General features: G+C 40.5%; 1 protein-coding gene across 1 annotated transcript in view; it reads right to left on the reverse strand.

Annotated features, from left to right (window-relative positions):
* Positions 1–23841, reverse strand: part of casp (Fas associated factor casp) — a 174978-nt gene that overhangs the window by 34044 nt on the left and 117093 nt on the right. The window contains exons 10-12 of the mRNA XM_071662658.1: positions 22680–22834; positions 12730–12866; positions 398–567 (exon numbers count right to left, since the gene is read on the reverse strand). Coding sequence (XP_071518759.1) covers positions 398–567; positions 12730–12866; positions 22680–22834 — 462 coding nt within the window. The remainder of the gene's footprint in view (positions 1–397; positions 568–12729; positions 12867–22679; positions 22835–23841) is intronic.

Genomic DNA, 23841 nt, shown 5'->3' on the forward strand with positions numbered 1-23841 from the left:
TCAAGACAAGAAACCAAAGTGATATCTGAGGAAAAACAGTGCATGATGATAAAGGAGTGTGAACTTTGGAGGTCAAACTGGGAGATTGATAAGACACTGTTTTACATCCCATGCAAGGATGAATCAGTCCCTTGTATAATGAGAATATTTGGTGTAACAGAACTCCTATTTGTTTTTATAAAGATGTTGATCTTTGTGTAATGTGGGGTTTCAAGACAGGTTAAATGTTATCGTGACATTTGGTACATTTTTCTACAGCCAAAGAAGAGAATCATCCGTGAGAAGGGATATTTCCCCTAACTTCTCCCGAAGTGCTAAATCCCCTAACAACAGGAATGAAATGATTTATTATCTGCAACAAATATCTAAGTTTTTTCTTTTACCATTTTCCCCTTACCTTTGCTCTGTCAGCCTTTAAAGATTCCAAATATGCTGCATCCTGCTCTGCTTTTACAGCTTCTCGTGCTTCTCTTGCTTCCTCCTCTTGTACTTCAGTGGCTCTCTGCTCCTCAAACATCTCAGTTGCATGTAAAAGAGCAGTCATTACTTCATCTAGAACTCCATTACCTAGTGGAAAGAAAAGTAGTCAGTTACATTTGTGATCATATCTATAAATCTATCTATAACCAATATGCCATTTCCTACTATACAACTAGGTGTCTTAAACAGAACAGTCTTAAAGACCATTCTAGGATGTAAAAGTGAACTTGTTACCTACCTAGATGTCCATTACCTGATGAGAATAAAAAGTTGTTAATGTGACACACTATCCAACTCCATAATTCCAAGGGTCACGGCATATCCCTTCACAGTTCTTAATATTTAAGTCCCTCACACACACAAAGCAATCACACTTTTGTTGTCCTTGACACATGTCTCTGGTATTCCCTTTACAAAACAGCATTTGCACAAATTATCATTTGAAATCCCTCAACCCTTTCACATGCTATAACTATAATGATTTATCTCATTTCTCAAAGTGGTCTAAATAATCTAAGTTACTTTTCTAAGGATTGGAAGGGATCAACTTGATGGCAAATCTTTGTCTATGCCTATAAATCAAGGACTGAAGTCTTACAATTCTGACCTATAAAATCAATGTTCAAGACTCTTGACATCAGACAACCCTACTGTACTCTTGTCAACAATCTCTAATTTTATCAAACAGAAAGAAGTATTAGCTGTAAGAAACCTTCTATACAAATAAACAAACAAATTACAGTAAAATAATATACAATAATTAAAAACACTTTAAAATGTAGATCTTGGATGGTGAAAACCCATTTCTCCACCACAGGCAAAACACTATGAGCATCTGAAAGCATTTGCTCGGTTGGGGGGTTGAAATATCATTTTACCTGCCAAAAGACAAGAAGATAACAGATGTTTCTATGCAAGACTCGATATCCATAAAGCAACCCATCCAGATCTAAGAAACCATGATGAGGTGAGGTGGGACCTAGCAACTTCTCACCTACATTCACATACTGACTGCCTCATGCTGGTTACTATTCACATTTATGAAATGGTTAAAAAAAAAAGTAAAGTGGGATATGAAGGGAAGGAATATAACTAGAGACTCATGTGGCTTTGTCTATGGTAAAAGAAATGGTTTTACATCTTTCAATATCTACATATACAAGAAGTTGCCAGTTTACATCAAGTCTATCGGCATCATTCTGATAGAACTTTCTTAACATATTTTTTTTTCTTTTTTTTTTTTTTTGCCGCTGTCTCCCGCGTTTGCGAGGTAGCGCAAGGAAACAGACAAAAGAAATGGCCCAACCCACCCCCATACACATGTATATACATACGTCCACACACGCAAATATACATACCTACACAGCTTTCCATGGTTTACCCCAGACGCTTCACATGCCCTGATTCAATCCACTGACAGCACGTCAACCCCGGTATACCACATCGATCCAATTCACTTTATTCCTTGCCCGCCTTTCACCCTCCTGCATGTTCAGGCCCCGATCACACAAAATCTTTTTCACTTCATCTTTCCACCTCCGACACATATATCCTCCTGGTCAATCTTTCCTCACTCATTCTCTCCATGTGCCCAAACCATTTCAAAACACCCTCTTCTGCTCTCTCAACCACACTCTTTTTATTTCCACACATCTCTCTTACCCTTACGTTACTTACTCGATCAAACCACCTCACACCACACATTGTCCTCAAACATCTCATTTCCAGCACATCCATCCACCTGCGCACAACTCTATCCATAGCCCACGCCTCGCAACCATACAACATTGTTAACATGTTGTTAAAATATTAGGAAACAATATTCTAAATAAATTGCATTAGACCAATATACAGTGTCCATTAAAAAGCCATATGTGCCTACCCATACAGTTTCAAGGGCGGTCACACTTTGTCATCTCTCTTTTGGCCCTGACTTCTATCTACTTACATCTAAACATGGAACTGAAAAGGTTCTTGAAGTATTCTAGGTTCACTTTTTGGGGGTCCATAGGGTTTTGATCTTAATGAAGTGAGGCACTGATGAGCTGTTGCTGGAAGCAGTCATATGATCATACATTCGGTGTGCCTAGCGTGCACAGAAATCTCACACATGTACCCAAATTTTCTTGCTTTCAGGTGAGAATTCAGTCTCTTGCCTCCTTAGAATAATAAAAGCCAACCATCTCGAAGCATAGATAGAAAAAATGCAGCACCCAGCAGCAAAATTCCCATAATGAAGTAGCAGCCAGGAAGAGCAAAGAAGAAAACATCCTTCCCTAAAGATAGCCTGAGTCAAACTGAGGTGGGTTGCTGGTGCTAACACTGTTAGAATCACTATTCTCAGTGACCAGATGTAAGATGACTTCAACCTAAGAGGGTCATATGCTTGTTCCCAAAATAAATCTTTGCTGTGTATTGCCGCTGAAAATATATAGGGGGCGGACAATTTTTTTTGCAGACATCATTTTAACCCTCTAGCAGCAGCTATTCCACATATTGAAGGTGCCTTCTTCCACACACTCCACAATGAACCCAAGACCTTATCCCACCTCACCTAATCTATGGCTCATTTCAGTTTCTATAGTTGCATTTTTTGCCATGTTCACTGCCAGTCACCTAAAACATCCCACTTCCTCCTGGTTCTCTTCATTAAAACTTACACTGCAAATGACATGTCTCTTTCCACTGCTCCACTAAATAACCTTGCTTTTATTCACACATACTCTCCACTCTCTCCTTTCACAAGATCTCCCAGATTCAAACATCACCTTCTGCAGTTTCTCACTCAAATTTGCTATCAGATGATATCCAATGAGAATGATGTAATAAGAGGATTATGGATGAGAGTGCCGAAAAGAGTGTACTGACATAGTGTAGGAATATCGAGAGGATGAGTGAGAACATGAAAAAAAAGGATCAGTATAAATGTCAGACTGGAGAGGACAAGCAGAAAGAGAAGACAGATCTGGAGATGGAAGAATACAGTGCATAAGGTCTTGAGTACTCAAGAGCCAAAACATGCAGAAGGGTGTAAGGTGTGAACCTAATAAGAGTGATAAGGTATATAGGGGATGACATGCTGTCAATGAACTGAACCAGTGCACCTGAAGCAGCCAAGGGAAACCACATAAAGCTCTGTGTAGCATGGTTGTGGATAGCGAGCTGTTTTGGTGGAGTAAACATGATACCTAAACACTGTACGTGAGAAAATTAAGCCATTTCTTTTTTTCTGTTCCCGGTGCTACCTCACCAGAATGGAAAATGGCAAGTAAGTATGAAAAACAAAATGAATTGGAATGATGTGGTATACTACGGTCACCATGTTGTCAATGGACTGAACCAGGGCATATGAAATGTCTGGAGTAAACTAAGGAAACGTCTGTAGGGCCTGGATGTGGATAGTGAGCTGTGGTGTCTTTGCATTAAACACGACAACTCATGCAAGCGGATGTGGCCTTTCTTCATCAGCTTCCTGGCACTACCATGCTGATGCATGGGGCAGTGATTGGATATGGAGAAGAGAATAATATATATGTTATCATTATTTTCTTTTCTTTCATGCATTAGTGGGGAAGGTGGCATTGAGACTGAATGACGGTGAACAATTAAGACCACCTGGACACATCAAATACCCTGGTTTAGCAGAGTTATGGTACACTGACACTGACATACATATTCTTGTGTGTATCCCTCTTTTAAAACAGGTATTCCCAATCAACTGTCTGATTTTCATCACAGAACTCCATAAGCTCTTCAACATTTCCATTCATAACAATGAATACCCCATGGGCCCCAATTATACCCTCAACTGCCAATTTACTTAACTCACATTCAAATCATCCTTCATTAATAATCAGGCATGTACATCAAAACTGCTGACACACTCATTCAGCAACTCCCAAAACACTTGTCTTATGATCTTTCTTCTCACTGCCAGGTGCATAAGCATCAATAATCACCTATCTCTCACCATCCACTTTCAGTTTTACCCACATCTAGAATTCACTTCCTAGCACTCTATCACACACTCCCACAACACCAGTTTCAGGAGCAGTGCTACTCCTTCCTTATCTCTTTGTCCTCTCACCAAAACCTGACTTCCCCTGATGTTTCTCTTAAGACATTTCCAGACCATTCTTCCCCTTTATCCTTGATCTTTCTTTCACTCAAGAGCCAGATCATCAATATTCTTTCTTCATACATACTACCTATCAAGCCTCCCTACTCATCTTGTAACATCCACAAACATTCAGACAACCCAGTCTGAGCTTTCCAGAATGATGAGTACTCCCTGCCTGGCTCCTGCTTTTCTTTCCTCTTTTAGAAACTGAAATACTAGAATGGGGGGAAGGGTGGGGGGTGTTCTAGCCCCTCACTTCTACAACTTTAGTTAGATTTTATGACACGCAGGGAATATATAGGTAGAATTCTTTCTCCCTTATTTCAAGGATCTTATATTTATTCATCTATTATACTTTGTCGTTGTCTCCCACGTTAGTGAGGTAGTGCAAGGAAACAGACGAAAGAATGACCCAACCCACCCACATACACATGTATATACATACACGTCCACACACGCACATATACATACCTATACATTTCAATGTATACATATATATACATACACAGACATATACATATGTACACATGCACATAAGTCATACTTGCTGTCCACATTCATTTCTGTCGCCACCCTGCCACATATGAAATGACACCCCCACCCCCCGCACAAGCACAACGTAGTGCTAGGAAAAGACAACAAAGGCCAAATTCATTCACACTTAGTCTCTAGCTGTCATGTATAATGCACCGAAATGACAGCTCCTTTTCCACATCCAGGCTCCACAAAACTTTCCATGGTTTCCCCCAGATGCTTCAATCCATTGACAGCACGTCAACCCTGGTATACCACATCGTTCCAATTCACTCTATTCTTTGCACGCCTTTCACCCTCCTGTATGTTTAGGCCCCGATCGCTCAAAATCTTTTTCACTCCATCCTTCCACCTCCAATTTGGCCTCCCACTTCTCCTCGTTCCCTCCACCTCTGACACATATATCCTCTTTGTCAATCTTTCCTCACTCATTCTCTCCATGTGACCAAACCATTTCAATACACCCTCCTCTGCTCTCTCAACCACACTCTTTTTATTACCACACATCTCTCTTACCCTTTTATTACTTACTCGATCAAACCACTTCACACCACATATTGTCCTCAAACATCTCATTTCCAACACATCCACCCTCCTCTGCACAACCCTATCTATAGCCCACATCTCGCAACTATATAACATTGCTGGAGCCACCATTCCTTCAAACATACCCATTTTTGCTTTCTGAGATAATGTTCTTGCCTTCCACACATTCTTCAACGCTCCTAGAACTTTCGCCCCCTCCCCCACCCTGTGACTCACTTCCACTTCCATGGTTCCATCCGCTGCCAAATCCACTTCCAGATATCTAATACACTTCACTTACTCCAGCTCTTCTCCATTCAACCTTACCTCCCATTTGACTTGTCCCTCAACCCTACTGTACCTAATAACCTTTCTCTTATTCACATTCACTCTCAGCTTTCTTCTTTCACAACCTTTACCAAACTCAGTCACCAGCTTCTGCAGTTTCTCACAGGAATCAGCCACCAGCACTATCATTAGCAAACAACAACTGACTCACTTCCCAAGCCCTCTCATCCACAACACTGCATACTTGCCCTTCTCTCCAAAACTCTTGCATTCACCTCCCTAACAACCCCATCCATAAACAAATCAAACAACCATGGGGACATCAAGCACCCCTACTGAAAACCGACATTCACTGGGAACTAATCACTTTCCTCTCTTCCTACTAGTACACATGCCTTACATCTTCAATAAAAACTTTTCATTGCTTCTAGCAACTTGCCTCCCACACCATATACTCTTAATACCTCCACAGAGCATCTCTATCAACTCTATCATATGCCTTCTCCAGATCCATAAATGCTACATACAAATCCATTTGTTTTCTAAATATTTCTCACATACATTCTTCAAAGCAAACACCTGATCCACACATCCTCTACCACTTCTGAAACCATGCTGCTCTTCGCCAATCTGATGCTCTGTACATGCCTTCACCCTCTCAATCAATACCCTCCCATATAATTTCCCAAGAATACTCAACAAACTTATACCTCTGTAATCTGAGCACTCTCCTTTATCACCTTTGCGTTTGTACAATGGCACTATGCATGTATTCCGCCAATCCTCAGGGACTTCACCATGAGCCATACATATATTGAATATCCTCACCAGCCAGTCAACAACACAGTCACCCCTTTTTTAATAAATTCCACTGCAATACCATCCAAACCTTCTGCCTTGCCAGCTTTCATCTTCTGCAAAGCTTTCACTACCTCTTCTCTGTTTACAAAATCATTCTCTCTGACCCCTCTCACTTCGCACACCACCTCGACCAAAACACCCTATATCTGCCACTCTATCATCAAACTCAAGAAACCTTCAAAATACTCACTCCATCTCTTTCTCGCATCACCACTACTTGTTATTACCTCCCTATTAGCCCCCTTCACCGATGTTCACATTTGTTCTCTTGTCTTCACACTTTATTTACCTCCTTTCAAAACATCTTTTTATTCTCCCTAAAATTTAATGATACTCTCTCACCCCAACTCTCATTTGCCCTCTTTTTCACTTCTTGCATCTTTCTCTTGACCTCCTGCCTCTTTCTTTTATACATCTCCCGGTCATTTGCACTATTTCCCTGCAAAAATCGTCCAAATGCCTCTCTCTTCTCTTTCACTGATAATCTTACTTCCTCATCCCACCACTTACTACCCTTTCCAATCTGCCCACCTTCCACGCTTCTCATGACACATGCATCTTTTGCGCAAGCCATCACTGCTTCCCTAAATACATCCCATTCCTCCCCCACTCCCCTTACGTCCTTTGCTCTCATCTTTTTCCATTCTGCACTCAGTCTCTCCTGGTACTTCCTCACACAAGTCTCCTTCCCAAGCTCACATACTCTCACCACTCTTCACCCTAACCTTCTCTCTCCTTTTCTGAAAACCTCTGCAAATCTTCACCTTCGCCTCCACAAGATAATGATCAGACATCCCTCCAGTTGCACCTCTCAGCACATTAACATCCAAAAGTCTCTCTTTCACGTACCTATCAATCAACACATAATCCAATAATGCTCTCTGGCCATCTTTCCTACTTACATATGTATACTTATGTATATATATCTCTCTTTTTAAACCAGATATTCCCAATCACCAGTCCTTTTTCAGCACACAAATCTACAAGCTCTTCACCATTTCCATTTACAACACTGAACATCCCATGTACAACAATTACTCCCTCAACTGACACATTACTCACCTTTGCATTCAAATCACCCATCACTATAACCTGGTCTCGTGCATCAAAACTGCTAACACACTTACTCAGTTGCTCCCAAAACACTTGCCTCTCATGATCTTTCTTCTCATGCCCAGGTGCATAGGCACCAATAATCACCCATCTCTCTCCATCCACTTTCAGTTTTACCAATATCAATCTAGAGCTTACTTCCTTACACTCTATCACATACTCCAACAACTCCTGCTTCAGGAGTAGTGCTACTCCTTCCCTTGCTCTTGTCCTCTCACCAACCCCTGACTTTACTCCCAAAAGATTCTCAAACCACTCTTCCCCTTTACCCTTGAGCTTCGTTTCACTTGAAGCCAAAACATCCAGGTTCCTTCCCTATCTCTCCTTTTTTTCTCATCGTGGTTACATCCACGCACATTTAGTCACCCCAATCTGAGCCTTCAAGGAGAATGAGCACTCCCAGCGTGACTCCTTCTTCTGTTTCCCCTTTTAGAAAGTCAAAATACAAGAAGGGGAGGGTTTCTAACCCCCACTCCCTTCCCCTTTAGTCGCCTTCTAAGACACACGGGGAATGTGTGGGAAGTATTCTTTCTCCCCTATCCCCAGGATCTATTTATATTTATTATACTTTATTGCTCTCTCCCGTGTTAGCGAGGTAGCGCAAGGAAACAGACAAAAGAATGGCCCAACCCACCCACATACACATGTATATACATACATGTCCACACACACACATATATATACCTATACATCTCAACGTATAGATATGTATACACACACAGACATATATATATATATACACATGTACATAATTCATACTGTCTGCCCTTATTCATTCCCATTGCCATCCCTCCACACACGAAATAACAACCCCCTTCCCCCACAGGTGCACGAGGTAGTGCTAGGAAAAGACAACAAAGGCCACATTCGTTCACACTCAGTCTCTAGCTGTCATGTATAATGCACCAAAACCACAGCTCCCTTTCTACATCCAGGCCCCACAGAACTTTCCATGGTTTACCCCAGACGCTTCACATGCCCTGGTTCAATCCACTGACAGCACGTCGACCCCAGTATACCACATCGTTCCACTTCACTCTATTCCTTGCACGCCTTTCACCCTCCTGCATGATCAGGCCCCGATCACTCAAAATCTTTTTCACTCCATCTTTCCACCTCCAATTTGGTCTCCCACTTCTCCTCGTTCCCTCCACCTCTGACACATATATCCTCTTTGTCAATCTTTCCTCACTCATTCTCTCCATGTGACCAAACCATTTCAAAACACCCTCTTCTGCTCTCTCACCACACTCTTTTTATTACCACACATCTCTCTTACCCTTTCATTACTCACTCGATCAAACCACCTCACACCACATATTGTCCTCAAACATCTCATTTCCAGCACATCCACCCTCCTCCGCACAACTCTATCTATAGCCCACGCCTCGCAACCATATATCATTGTTGGAACCACTACTCCTTCAAACATACCCATTTTTGCTTTCCAAGATAATGTTCTTGACTTTCACACATTCTTCAACACTCCCAGAACTTTCGCCCCCTCCCCCTAAGATCTATACATATAAATACATGCAGAAGAGGGCGTGTTGAAATGGTATGGAAATAAAGAAAGAATATGTGAGGAAGGGCTGACAAAGAGGATATATGTCTGGGGTGGAGGGAACAAGGAAAGGCAGGAGACGAAACTGGAGGTGGAAGGATGGAGGGAAAAAGATTTTCAGCAAACCAGTGACTATTTTGAAGGTTTGTTGAATGTGTTTGATGATAGAGTGGCAGATATAGGGTGTTTTGGTTAAGGTGGTGTGTGAAGTGAGAGGGTCAGGGAGAATGGTTTGGTAAACAGAGAAGAGGTAGTGAAAGCTTTGCGGAAAATGAAAGCCGGCAAGGCAGCAGGTTTGGATGGTATTGCAGTGGAATTTATTAAAAAAGGGGGTGACTGTGTTGCTGACTGGCTGGTGAGGATATTCAATGTATGTATGGCTCATGGTGAAGTCCTTGAGGATTGGCAGAATACATGCATAGTGCCATTGTACAAAGGCAAAGGGGATAAAGGTGAGTGCTCAAATTACAGAGGTATAAGTTTGTTGAGTATTCTTGGGAAATTATATAGGAGGGTATTGATTGAGAGGATGAAGGCATGTACAGAGCATCAGATTGGCGAAGCGCAGTGTGGTTTCAGAAGTGGTAGAGGATGTGTGGATCTGGTGTTTGCTTTGAAGAATGTATGTGAGAAATATTTAGAAAACAAATGGATTTGTATGTAGCATTTATGGATCTGGAGAAGGCATATGATAGAGTTGATAAGAGATGCTCTGTGGGAGGTATTAAGAGTATATGGTGTGGGAGGCAAGTCGCTAGAAGCAATGAAGTTTTTATCGAAGATGTAAGGCATGTGTAAGAGTAGGAAGAGAGGAAAGCGACTGGTTCCCAGTGAATGTCAGTTTTTGTAGGGGTGCTTGATGTCCCCATGGTTGTTTAATTTGTTTATGGATGGGGTTGTTAGGGAGATGAATGCAAGAGTTTTGGAGAGAAGGGCAAGTATGCAGTGTTGTGGATGAGAGGATATTCAATGTATGTATAGTTCATGGTGAAGTGCCTGAGGATTGGCGGAAGGCATGCATAGTACCATTGTACAAAGACAAACGGGATAAAGGTGAGTGTTACAAATCACAGAGGTAAAAGTTTGTTGAGTATTCCTGGTAAATCATATGGCAGGGTATTGATTGAGAGGGTAAAGGCATGTACAGAGCATCAGATAAGGGGAGAGCAGTGTGGTTTCAGAAGTGGTAGAGGATGTGCAGATCAGGTGTCTTCTTTGAAAAATTTATGTGAGAAATACTTAAAACACAAATGGAATGTATGTAGCATTTATGGATCTGGAGAGGGCAGAAAAGGCATATGACAGAGTTGATAGAGATGCTCTGTGGAAGGTATTACAAGTATACGGCGTGGGAGGCAAGTTGCTAGAAGCAGTGAAAAGTTTATAGAGGATGCAAGGTATGTGTACAAGAAGGAAGAGTGGAAAGTGATTGGTTGCCAGTGAATGTCGGTTTGCAGCAGGCGTGCGTGATGTCTCCATGGCTGCTTAATTTGTTTATGGATGGGGTTGTTAGGGAGGTGAATGCAAGAGTTTTGGAGAGAGGGGCAAGTATGCAGTCTGTTGTGGATGAGAGGGTTTTCGAAGTGAATCAGTTGTTGTTCGCTGATGATACAGCACTGGTGGCTGATTCGGGTGAAAAACTGCAAATGTTGATGACTGAGTTTGGTAAAGTGTGTGAAAGAAGAAAGCCAAGAGTAAGTGTGAATAAGAGCAAGGTTATTAGGTTCAGTAGGGGTGAGGGGCAAGTTAATTGGGAGGTAAGTTTGAATGGAGAAAAACTGGAGGAAGTGAAGCGCTTTAGACAACTGGGAGTGGATCTAGCAGAGGATGGAACCATGGAAGTGAAAGTGAGTCACAGGGTGGGGGAGGGGGCAAAGGTTCTGGAAGCGTTGAAAAAAGTGTGGAAGGCGAAAACATTATCTCGGAGAACAAAAATGGGTATGTTTGAAGGAATCGTGGTTCCAACAATGTTATATGGTTGTGAGGCATAGGCTATAGATAGGGTTGTGTGGAAGAGGGTGGATGTGTTGGAAATGAGATGTTTGAGGACAATATACGGTGTGAGGTGGTTTGATCGAGTAAGTAATGAAAGGGTAAGAGAGATGTGCGGTAATAAAAAGAGTGTGGTTGAGAGAGCAGAAGAGGGTGTATTGAAATGGTTTGGTCACATGGAAAGAATGAGTGAGGAAAGATTGACAAAGATGATATATCTGTCAGAGGTGGAGGGAACGAGGAGAAGTGTGAGACCAAATTGGAGGTGGAAGGATGGAGTGAAAAAGATTTTAAGCGAGCGGAGCCTGAACATACAGGAGGGTGAAAGGCGTGCAAGGAATGGAGTGAATTGGAACAATGTGGTATACTGGGGTCGACGTGCTGTCAATTATCCATAAACATTAGGGGGGAAGTTGTGGGAAGTGTTGCCCTGGTATACACACTCATACACCCCCACTTTAATTACATGCTAATTTGTGATAGTCTTTGGGGGCATCAATTAGTGATAATGATTTAGAGGATGCTGAACTGTAAGCAAGGGTAAAAGTCTGCATATCATTAATCCATTAGTGGTGGTGGTGAAGAGATGAAATCGATGAGCAGAAGGCAACCAACACAAGATATACCAAGCACATGAAAAACCTAAATGTCTGTACAGTTACAGATGTGGTTAGTTTAACGTATTTTCCCTTCCTTTTCCAATATTTCTTGACATTTCCTATCAAGTAATCATCTCAAATATTTTTGAAATATTTCTGCAAATCTTAAAATATCATTACTTGAGTCCTACTAGGAGCCATATAAATTGCTTTCCCAGTTAATCAGCCATATAACTTTCTTAAGCTAATGTAACACTTTTCAGATTACAGCAATACTAAAGTTGATCTTGCTACTCCAATATCATTGTATAATCCCAACTATCTTTTTCTTAACATCAAGATCTCTATTAGTGATATTAAGCCGTTCTGACATCCTATTTCTAATTTTTTCAAACTTGAAGATTTATCCTTGCTTCCCTACATCCTATTTCTAATTTTGTCCAACCTGAAGATTCATCCTTGCTTCTCTTCATTTTCTGTTCTTAATAATCACAATCTAAATTAAAGCATAATGGACTTAAGTCATGCTGATGTTTTATATGTGGATAGGTAATAATTGTTAAGAATACACAAAAGGTGTAGGTTTCAAAGTTTAGATAGTGGATGAATCTGTGTATATCCTTGACAATTACATCATGAAATGAGCCACATACCATGAATAACAGAAAGAACTTCAATAGTCCCTCTTGTGCGGGTGATCACCAATAGTGCTGGTAACTTATCTACGCTAAAACCTCTCACTGTTGATGCTGCTACTGATCCAAAATGGGTTGTGACCAAATTTAATAACCTGTGGAAAGAAAACGGTATTTATCTTCCAGTTCCTTTTCTTTGACATCTCTCATCAATGCAGTATATATTATTATCATTATCATTATCATCATACTTAATCACTGTTTCCTGTGTCAGCAAGGTAGTGCCAGGAAACAGACGAAGAATGGTTCATCCACTCACATACACACACATATATACATAAATGTCCATACACGCACATATACATACATATACATATCAACATATACATACATACACAGACATATAAATATACACAAATGTACATATTCATACTTGCTTGCCTTCCTCCATTCCTGTCACTACCCCGCCACACAGGAAATAGTGTAGCTACCCCCGGCTTCAGAGTGGTAGTGCCAGGAAAACAGACAAAAAAGGCGACATTTGTTCACACACAGTCTCTAGCTGTCATGTGTAATGCACCGAAACCACAGCTCAATATCCAAGTAATGGCCCCACAGACCTCTCCATGGTTTACCCAAGATGCTTCACATGCCCTGGTTCAGTCCCTTGACAGCACGTTGACCCTGGCATACCACATCGTTCCAATTCACTCTATTCCTTCCAAGCCTCTTACCCTTCTTATGCTCAGGCGTCAATCACTGAAAATCTTTTTCACTCCATCCTTGCAACCTCCTTCTTGTTCCCTTCATCTCTGATATATATTCCCTTTGTCAATCTTTCGTCACTCATACCCTCCATTTATCCAAACGATTTCAACACACCCTCTTCTGCTCTCTCAACCACACTATTTATTTCCACACTATTTATTGTGGGTGGGTTGAGCCATTCTTTCGTCTGTTTCCTTGCGCTACCTCACTAACGGGGGAGACAGCGACAAAGTAAAATATAAATAAATGGAGAGAGATAGGTGCTTATTGGTGCCTATGTACCTGGTCATGAGAAGAAAGATCATGAGAGGCAAGTGATCTGGAAGTAAATGAGTGAGTGTGTTAGCAGCTTTGATGCATGAGACCAGGTTATAGTGATGGGTGATTTGAATGCAAAGGTGAGTAATGTGACAGTTGAGAGTATAATTGGTGTACATTGGGTGTTCAGCGTTGTAAATGGAAATGGTGAAGAGCTTGTATAGATTTGTGTGCTGAAAAAGTACTGGTGATTGGGAATACCTGGTTTAAAAAGAGAGATATACATAAGTATACGTATGTAAGTAGGGGAGATGGCCAGAGAGCATTATTGGATTATGTGTTAATTGATAGGCGCGTGAAGGAGAGACTTTTGGATGTAATGTGCTGAGAGGGGCAACTGGAGGGATGTTTGATCATTATCTTGTGGAGGCGATGGTGAAGATATGTAGAGGTTTCAGAAAAGAAGAGAGAATGTTGGGGTGAAGAGAGTGGTGAGAGTGAGCGTAAATTAGCTTGGAAAGGAGACTTGTGTGAGGAAGTACCAGGAGAGAATGAGTGCAGAATGGAAAAAGATGAGAGAAAATGACATAAGGGGAGTGGGGGATGGAATGGGATGTATTTAGGGAAGCAGTGATGGCTTGCTCAAAAGATGCCTGTGGCATGAGAAAACTGGGAGGCGGGCATGTTAGAAAGGGTAGTGAGTGGTGGGATGAAGAAGTAAGATTGTTAGTGAAAGAAAAGAGAGAGGCATTTGGATGATTTTTGCAGGGGAATATTGCAAATGACTGTGAGATGTATAAAAGAAAGAGGCAAGAGTTCAAGAGAAAGGTGCAAGAGGTGAAAAAGAGGGCAATGAGAGCTGGGGTGAGAGAGTATCATCAAATTTTAGGGAGAATAAAAAGATGTTTTGGAAGGAAATAAATAAAGTGTGTAAAAGAAGAGAACAAAAGGGAACATCAGTGAAGGGGGACTAATGAGGGGGTAATAGTAAGCAGTGGTGAAGTGAGAGGGAGATGGAGTGAGTACTCTTAAGGTTTGTTGAATGTGTTTGATGATAAAGTTACAGATATAGGGTGTTTTGGTCGAGGTGGTGCACGAAGTGAGAGGGTCAGCGAGAATGGTTTGGTAAACAGGGAAGAGGTAGCGAAAACTTTGCGGAAGATGAAAGCTGGCAAGGTGGCTGGTTTGGACGGTATTGCAGTGGAATTTATTAAAAAAGGGGGTGACTGTGTTGTTGACTGGTTGGTGAGGATATTCAATGTATGTATGGCTCATGGTGAGGTGCCTGAGGATTGGCAGAATGCATGCATAGTGCCATTGTACAATGGCAAAGGGGATAAAAGTGAGTGTTCAAATTACAGAGGGATAAATTTGTTGAGTATTCCAGGGAAATTGTAAGGGAGGGTATTGATTGAGAGGGTGAAGGAATGTACAGGGCATCAGATTGGGGAAGAGCAGTGTGGTTTCAGAAGTGGTAAAGGATGTGTGAATCAGGTGTTTGCTTTGAAAAATTCATGTGAGAAATACTTAGTAGAACAATGGATTTGTATGTAGCATTCATGGATCTGGAGAAGGCATATGATAGAGTTGACAGAGATGCTCTGTGGAAGGTATTATAAGTATATGGTGTAGGAGGCAAAGTTGCTAGAAGCTGTGAAAAGTTTTTACTGAGGATGTAAGGGCAGACAGTATGAATTATGTACATGTGTATATATGTATATGCCTGTGTGTGTATATATATGTATACGTTGAGATGTATAGGTATGTATATGTGTGTGTGTGGACGTGTATGTATATACATGTGTGTGGGTGGGTTGGGCCATTCTTTCGTCTGTTTCCTTGCGCTACCTTCGCTAACGCAGAAGACAGTGACAAAGCATAATAAGTTTATCTATTCATTTATTTATAGATTGCATGATAAGAGAGATGAAAGCAAAAATAGGGAAATGGGGTAATGAAGAGAGTGTAATAAATTGTTCTGCTGGTGTGTGTGTGTGTGTGTGTGTGTGTGTGTGTGTGTGTGTGTGTGTGTGTGTGTGTGTGTGTGTGTGTGTGTGTGTGTGTGTGTGTGTGTGTGTGTGGGGGGGGGGGGGGGGGGGGGGGGGGGGGCAGAATAAATGAGAGAATTTACGTATCTAAGAGCTGTCTAGGGTAAGTGTAGTATGGAAGGAGAGATAAGGGAGAGAGGAGTACAGGGTAGAGGATTCATTGGGTCCCTTAACAGAATAATGAAGGGTAGAAGTGTAAGTATGGAAGTGGGGAGAGGATTAAGGAACAGCATAGTCCTCCCAACCCTGACAAATGCTGCGGAAAAATAGATATGGAATGAATCACTGAGGTCAAGAATCCAGGCTGTGGAAATGAGCTATTCGAGAATGGGCATGTGGTGTGATTTCATGGAATGAAGAAAGAAATGAAAGGGTGTATGGAAGGTGTATGGCAAGGAATGCTAAGGGAATGAACTGTGGAGTGGTAAAATGGGTGAAACGTAATACTTTGAGGTGGTTTGGGCAAGTATAAAGAAAGCAAGACTGGGAGTTTACAGGGAAAGAGTATGATAGTACAATTAAAGGGGTTGGTGTGAGTGGAAGACCACATGTGACATGAGCAAATGATGTGGAGGAATACTGGAGGGAGAGAAACGGTAGAAGAATGCATGGAACGTGTATGTGAAGGAGGCATGTAAGGACAGGGATACGTAGAGATTCTTTTGCTGTGGCCACCTTTTGAAGGGAGTTCCTAGAGGGAACAAGCATCAGTGATATAGTTACATAGATCATACATCCCTTCATTTCTTTCTTTATTTCATCTAGTCAAGCCACATACTCCCCTCAAATAACTCATCTAGTCATACCACATACTTCCCTCAAATAACTAATTTCCACAGCCTGAATTCTTGACCTCAGTGATTCATTCCATACCTATTTTTCTGCAGCATTTGTCAGGGTTGGCAGGACTTTACAGTCCCTTCATCCTCTCTTCACTTCCATACTTACATCTCTACCTTTCATTATTCTATTACCTTTCATTATTCTATTAAACAACACAATGACTCTTCTAACCTGTACTCCTCTTTCCCTTATCTCTCCTTCCATGTCACCAAACTTACCCAAGACAGCTCCTGAATACTTAAATATTTTCATTTCTTCCAGTCTACCTCCCCCCCATATCCAAAGCAATTATTATACTTGCTTCTTTCACTCTACAAGGTTTTACAAAATCTATTCTTTCACTTTGTTTCCTTTAAAATGCCATTATTTTCTTACTTTTACTTGCATTTACCTTCAATTGCAAATGTTTACAAACATCATTAAACACACCACTTACAATCTTCTGCAACTCCTCTTCACACTTAGCAAACAACAAAGTATCATCTGCAAACAGGCTTGACACTAGCCACCATATCTCACTACCACACTCCATCTCTGTACCTCCTTTCCCTTGTTTTGCTTTCATCTCTCTTATTACACCATCCACATATATATAAAAAAAGCCACAGTGACATCACACAACCCTGCCTCATACCACATGTATACCACACCTTTTGCTTAAATCTCCTTCCACTCTTAAACATGCATTTGCTCCTCTATAGATGGCTTTCACACCATCCAATAAAAAGTGTCCCCCTGCCCCACATATACGTATCAAGTTTCATAAAGCATTCCAATTGATTACATCATACACTTCCTCCAAATCCATAAAAGCTACACATAACTTCTTACCTTTCACTAAATAATTTTCAATGGGTATCTTTACCACAAAAATGCGATCCACACATCCCCTAACTTTCCTAAAACCCCCATGCTCCTCACTTATTCTGCATTTAGTCACTTCCATCACTCTATCAATCAACATTCTTCCATACAATTTTCCTGGTGTACTTAACAGATTTATTCCTCTACAGGAATATTAACAGCTTTCATCCAATCCTTATGCACAACCTTCTGTTTCCAAGCTGAATTACATCAGGTTCATCCACTCTATAACCTTTCTCCTCCATACTTCAACTGTAATCCCATCTCCACTCATGGTGCCTTTCCTACCTTCAGCCTCATCATTGCCCTTCTTACCTCCCTTTTTATTATAGGCCCCCTGCATCTGTGTCCTCTTCCTTCCAGCCTCCACACTCATGCATGTAACAACTAATGCCTCCCCATCTTCCATATTCATCAATTCTTCAAAATACTCTTTCTTTTCCATCTTCCTTTCACTTTCTCCTTCTGAATTAGCAATTTCCTTCATTACTTCTCACATTAACATTTCCACTTTTACACCACCATTTTCTTTTTCACCTTCCAGTAAAATTTCTTATTTTCCCTAAACTTTTGATTTTCTTCCAAAATCTTCATCTACTCTTTTTTGTTTTCCTTTATCAGCTTCTGAATGTTTTGCTTATACATTTAACAGTCATCCCTCCTCCTCTGCAGAAGTTCCAATAGTACATTCCCTTCAAGCAATCAATCACTTGCCTTTTTCTTCTCTTCCAAAGCATTTCCAATCTCTTCCATCCATTATGCAGTGCCCTTTTATTCCTATTTCTCACGACCTTGTATCCAACTACCAATACTAAAATTTTTAATAGAATCTCTCTAAACATTTTAAAAACCACATTCACACATAACTCCATCCATACATTCACTAAACTTTAAGTTATCTTCCTCTCATAATCCTCCCTGAATCTTTTCTGATTCATCTTCTTGCTTGCCAGCACTTTTACCTTATCATTCTTCCTTACACCATACCTCCACTTTTCCCTGATCCTCATCCCCACAAGAACTGCAAAATGGTCAGAGTCTATAAAAAATTCCCTTGCAACTCTAGCATCTAGCATGGCCTTTCTCAATCTTTCATCCATTGGCACATAATCACTCAAAGCCTTTTGCTCTTTTCCATTATTCCTCATCCATATATACCTGTGGATCACCTTGTATTGAAAAAATGTGTTTGCAAGGAATAAACCACTCTCAGAACAGACACCAGAAGATAACTTCCATTCTCATTTACTCTAAGCACTCCTCATTCACCAACTATCCCAGCAATTTCATCACATCCTACCTTCACATTCACATCATCCATCCATTACAATCATGTTTCTCTCATTCTCAAAACCGTTCATACAGTCATTCAAATTTCTTCAGAAATGTTTCATTTCATTCTTACCTTGTACAGTCTCCTTTTTCACAGGCACATATACACATGCCTATGCATACTTCACAATTCCAATTTTTCCTTTCATCCACACTATTCTTGATCCATTCTATCCATGCTCTGTAACACCCTCTCATGCTCTCAGTGATAGTAGAATTGCACATCTTGTCCTCTTACCTGATGGAGAGTGGCTTCATTTTAAGGAACATAATATGTACAAAGGAACATGAAATTCACATTAGTATGATAAAAATCACACATTTTAAGGTATCCAATGTCATATGAATGTTGCTACAACAGTGAAACAAACTTTGAGTAAAAGCACTGAGATGAAGTCATTCTAAACATGAGAATATGTCACAAATATTAGATTATGCAAAATATCATTCTATTTTCCTCTATGAATGAGGGAGAGTAAAATGGGTGTTTATTGAAACCTAAGATCTGCCTGGCAACCACATGGACATCAGCAGATGAAATGACACTAAGTCATTCAGTGTAGTATATGCATCAAGTGTGATAAAATGTGTATGTAATGAATAACTAAAATTTATACTTACAGTCTGCTAACAAATGAGTGCCTTTTGATCAAGACAAGATACAGCACAGTTCTGAATGGGGAAGTACACTAAGAAGAAATATGAAGTTTATGTGTGATTCTTACTCTGTAGGGGAGCTAAGACTTATAAAGATGGTTTTGTTGAATTCAAATTATACTGTACATATGGGAATGTTAAATATTTGAAAATAATGTGGTGCAAATAAACATGAATTTCCTATTAAGTTTCATTTAACTACTTTTACTATACTGGGAAAGACACCTCTACTATCATACAGCTTCTCAAACTTCTGTTTGCTGTCCACATTCCTTTTCAAAATTCAGTATGCTGTCCACATTCACATTCCCAAAGTTCTCTCCAATCAAACTCACATACCAATTACCCTGTTTTCTTGTCTGCTAAACATAATAAGCTAGATTTTATTCACATAACACAAAACTTTCTCTCACACCTCAGACACCAACTTCTAGCAGCTTTCCTCCCACATCACAGCACCCTACACAGAGCATCACAATCTACTCTATAATATGCTTTTTCTGGATCTGTAAATACCACATTAAAATCCTTCTGTTTCTCTTAATATTTCTCACACATTCCTCAAAGCAAACACCTAATCAATACATCCCCTCCCACTCCTGAGACCACGTTATTCATCTAGAAACTGAAGCTATGTGCATGCAACTACCCTATCAATCACCACACTCCTAAACAACTTAACAGGTACACTCAAAAATCATATATCACTCTAATGTGAACATTCACTTTTGTATCCCTTGCCCTTATACAGTGGCACTATACAGACATTTCACCACTTCTCAGGCACCTACCAAGTGACATTCATACAATGAAAATCTTAAATAACCAATCAACAAAATCATCCCCTTTCTTATGAAATTCAACTACAATCCCATTCACTCCAAAACTGTTTTCCCATATTTCATTTTACGCATGGCTTTCACCACCTCTTCTCTCTTCACCAAACCACTTGCTATGATTCTCTCATTTCATATACCTCACGTCTAAACATCCCACATCTGCCATCCTATCATCTAACTCATTCAACAAATTCCTCATCACCTTATTTCTGCCTGCCACCACTTCCCATCTGTCCACTTCACCAATGTTCCAATTTGTTCTTTTGTTTTTCTCACACTATCAACCTCCTTCCAAAACATTTTCTTACTTTCCCTAAGCTGCTGATTCCCACTCACACCAATTTTCATGTACCCTATATTTCAGCCTCTACACCTTGTTCTTGACCTCCTGTCACTTTTTGTTTTACACTTCCCACTCACTTGCACTCCTTCCCTTTAAATAACACTCATAAACTTCTCTTTCCTCCTTCGCTAGCAAATTAACTTCGTCTAGCCATCACTTTCTTCTATGTCCACCTTCCTCCTTCCACATGCCACAAACTTCTCTAATGCATGTAAGCAGTTCTTTACTGAATGCCTCCCAGTCCTCATTCACTCCCTCTGCTTCATGAGCTCTCATCTTTCACGATTCTACACTCAATCTCTCCTGGTATCTTTTCAAACAAGCTTCTTTCCAAGCTCACTCATTTTCACATCCCTCTTCCCACCCATTCCATATCTACAAGCTTTCACCTCAACATCACAACACAATGATCAGAAATCCCATCAGCTACCCCACTCAGCCCATTCACATCCAAGAATTTCTCCTTTGCACAACTATTAATCAATACATAATCTAAGAGCTTGGGAAGTGAGTCAGTTGTTGTTCGCTGATGATACAGCGCTGGTGGCTGATTCATGTGAGAAACTGCAGAAGCTGGTGACTGAGTTTGGTAAAGTGTGTGGAAGAAGAAAGTTAAGAGTAAATGTGAATAAGAGCAAGGTTATTAGGTACAGTAGGGTTGAGGGTCAAGTCAATTGGGAAGTGAGTTTGAATGGAGAAAAACTGGAGGAAGTGAAGTGTTTTAGATATCTGGGAGTGGATCTGGCAGCGGATGGAACCATGGAAGCGGAAGTGGATCATAGGGTGGAGGAGGGGGCGAAAATTCTGGGGGCCTTGAAGAATGTGTGGAAGTCGAGAACATTATCTCGGAAAGCAAAAATGGGTATGTTTGAAGGAATAGTGGTTCCAACAATGTTGTATGGTTGCGAGGCGTGGGCTATGGATAGAGTTGTGCGCAGGAGGATGGATGTGCTGGAAATGAGATGTTTGAGGACAATGTGTGGTGTGAGGTGGTTTGATCGAGTGAGTAACGTATGGGTAAGAGAGATGTGTGGAAATAAAAAGAGCGTGGTTGAGAGAGCAGAAGAGGGTGTTTTGAAGTGGTTTGGGCACATGGAGAGGATGAGTGAGGAAAGATTGACCAAGAGGATATATGTGTCGGAGGTGGAGGGAGCAAGGAGAAGAGGGAGACCAAATTGGAGGTGGAAAGATGGAGTGAAAAAGATTTTGTGTGATCGGGGCCTGAACATGCAGGAGGGTGAAAGAAGGGCAAGGAATAGAGTGAATTGGAGCGATGTGGTATACCGGGGTTGACGTGCTGTCAGTGGATTGAATCAAGGCATGTGAAGCGTCTGGGGTAAACCATGGAAAGCTGTGTAGGTATGTATATTTGTGTGTGTGGACGTATGTATATACATGTGTATGGGGGGTTGGGCCATTTCTTTCGTCTGTTTCCTTGCGCTACCTCGCAAACGCGGGAGACAGCGACAAAGTATAAAAAAAAAAAAAAAAAAAAAAAAAGCACCTGACCATTCAACTTCACCTCATACTATATCCCTCTTCTTTAATATGAATATCTTACTTCTTACAGCACTGACATTCAACTTTCTATTTGCAATTGTCAAACAGTTGTTTCAAATACAACTCTTTCTACATGAAAATAAATGCAACATAAAAAAGCATATCCTTTAACAAGAACAAACAATGAAGGGCACCTACTAAAAAATATATATATTTTGCTATTTAAAAGTAAGAATGGGGTCAGAGAATGCCTTTCAGAGATTATCTGAGTGATAAAAAGAACATAAAGAGGAGTGTGAGTTGACTAGAAAACAGTAAGTGAGAACACAAAACAAGGTACACAAAGAACGTGGAGGTGGAAAGACAGTGAGGAGAAGTAAAAGCATGAAAGAGGTACATCAAAGGAGGAAGATTAAGAAATGAATAAAATTGTCATGTAGAAAAAAAAAGTTATACACTGTGATGTATAGCATGAAAAGGTCTGCAGGAAACTGATTTGCAATTATAAGAAAATACCTGGCTTTATTTGCTTCATGTGTAAGATCCCAGCCCCAAACGATGAAGTTTGCTGACAAGTAGTCCACAACTGATATCTGGCAGAGAGCTTGTGAGCAGAAAACATTGGAGAGCACACTACCATCATGATGTAAGTACACTGCAAGCAGCTTTCTCTGTTGAACAACAATGCGATATTAGGTATACTACTTGACTCTGTGTATGTATATGAGAATGCATATATGTTTATGTGGATCTTCTTCCTAACCATGCATCTGAGCATACATCTAAATTTATGAGGATCTGCTTCCTAACTGTATAAGATCATTTACTCACACATCCATTAATAAATGTGCATTCATGCATATGTGTATGTGTGCTGTACAGGAAGCGAATTCTTATCATGGGACCCCAATTCTTACAAGTTCTTTACCATGTAGTATATCTTTTAACATCAATAGACCAGAATTTACAGGAAAATTAGCTATTCCAACCATTCACCACCACTATAGTGGAAGAATACTTCTTCACATCCTCTCTAACAATCATCTTGCTCACCTCCCTGTCATAACCTCTGCTTACTCTATCACAGCATCTCTTGAAGAACTATTTATGGCTGACATGGTCTAACTGATGTAGAAACATGAAGGATGTAATCACAGCCTCTAACTTTTCTCTCCTCCATGGTAGTCAATTCTATAGCCATCAGCCTCTCACTATAGGGCTCTCTTAATTCTGATCACATTTTAAATGCCCTTCTTTGGAATGTCTCAATTAAGTCTTTGTGCCTTATTAATGTAGAGACCAGGGGTGAGCAAAATTGGTCTAAGTCTAATACATACTGTAAATAGTTTACTAAACATCTCCTTATTCACATACTTAAATGCAATGGCAGTCGCCACCAAACAGCATAACTGCATAAGAATCATCCTGATGTATAGGTCTGGCAATAGGTTATGCACACTATCAACTCCTATGTTTCTTTCACATAGAATTCTCATAACTTATATCCTGCAAGATAAAAATCGTGTATAGGCCTTCTTTCAGTGTGTCCCATTCTTCATACTTCGGACTGAATTTCACACTACTTATCAAACGGGCTTTGAAGTTTATCTAGGTCCACTTGTATGATGATGTATCACTATTTCTTTCATGATGGCATCATCTACAAACTAGCTCAGGT

The sequence above is a fragment of the Panulirus ornatus genome, chromosome 6 (genome assembly GCF_036320965.1).
Source record: "Panulirus ornatus isolate Po-2019 chromosome 6, ASM3632096v1, whole genome shotgun sequence".
In the NCBI taxonomy this organism is placed as follows: domain Eukaryota; kingdom Metazoa; phylum Arthropoda; class Malacostraca; order Decapoda; family Palinuridae; genus Panulirus; species Panulirus ornatus.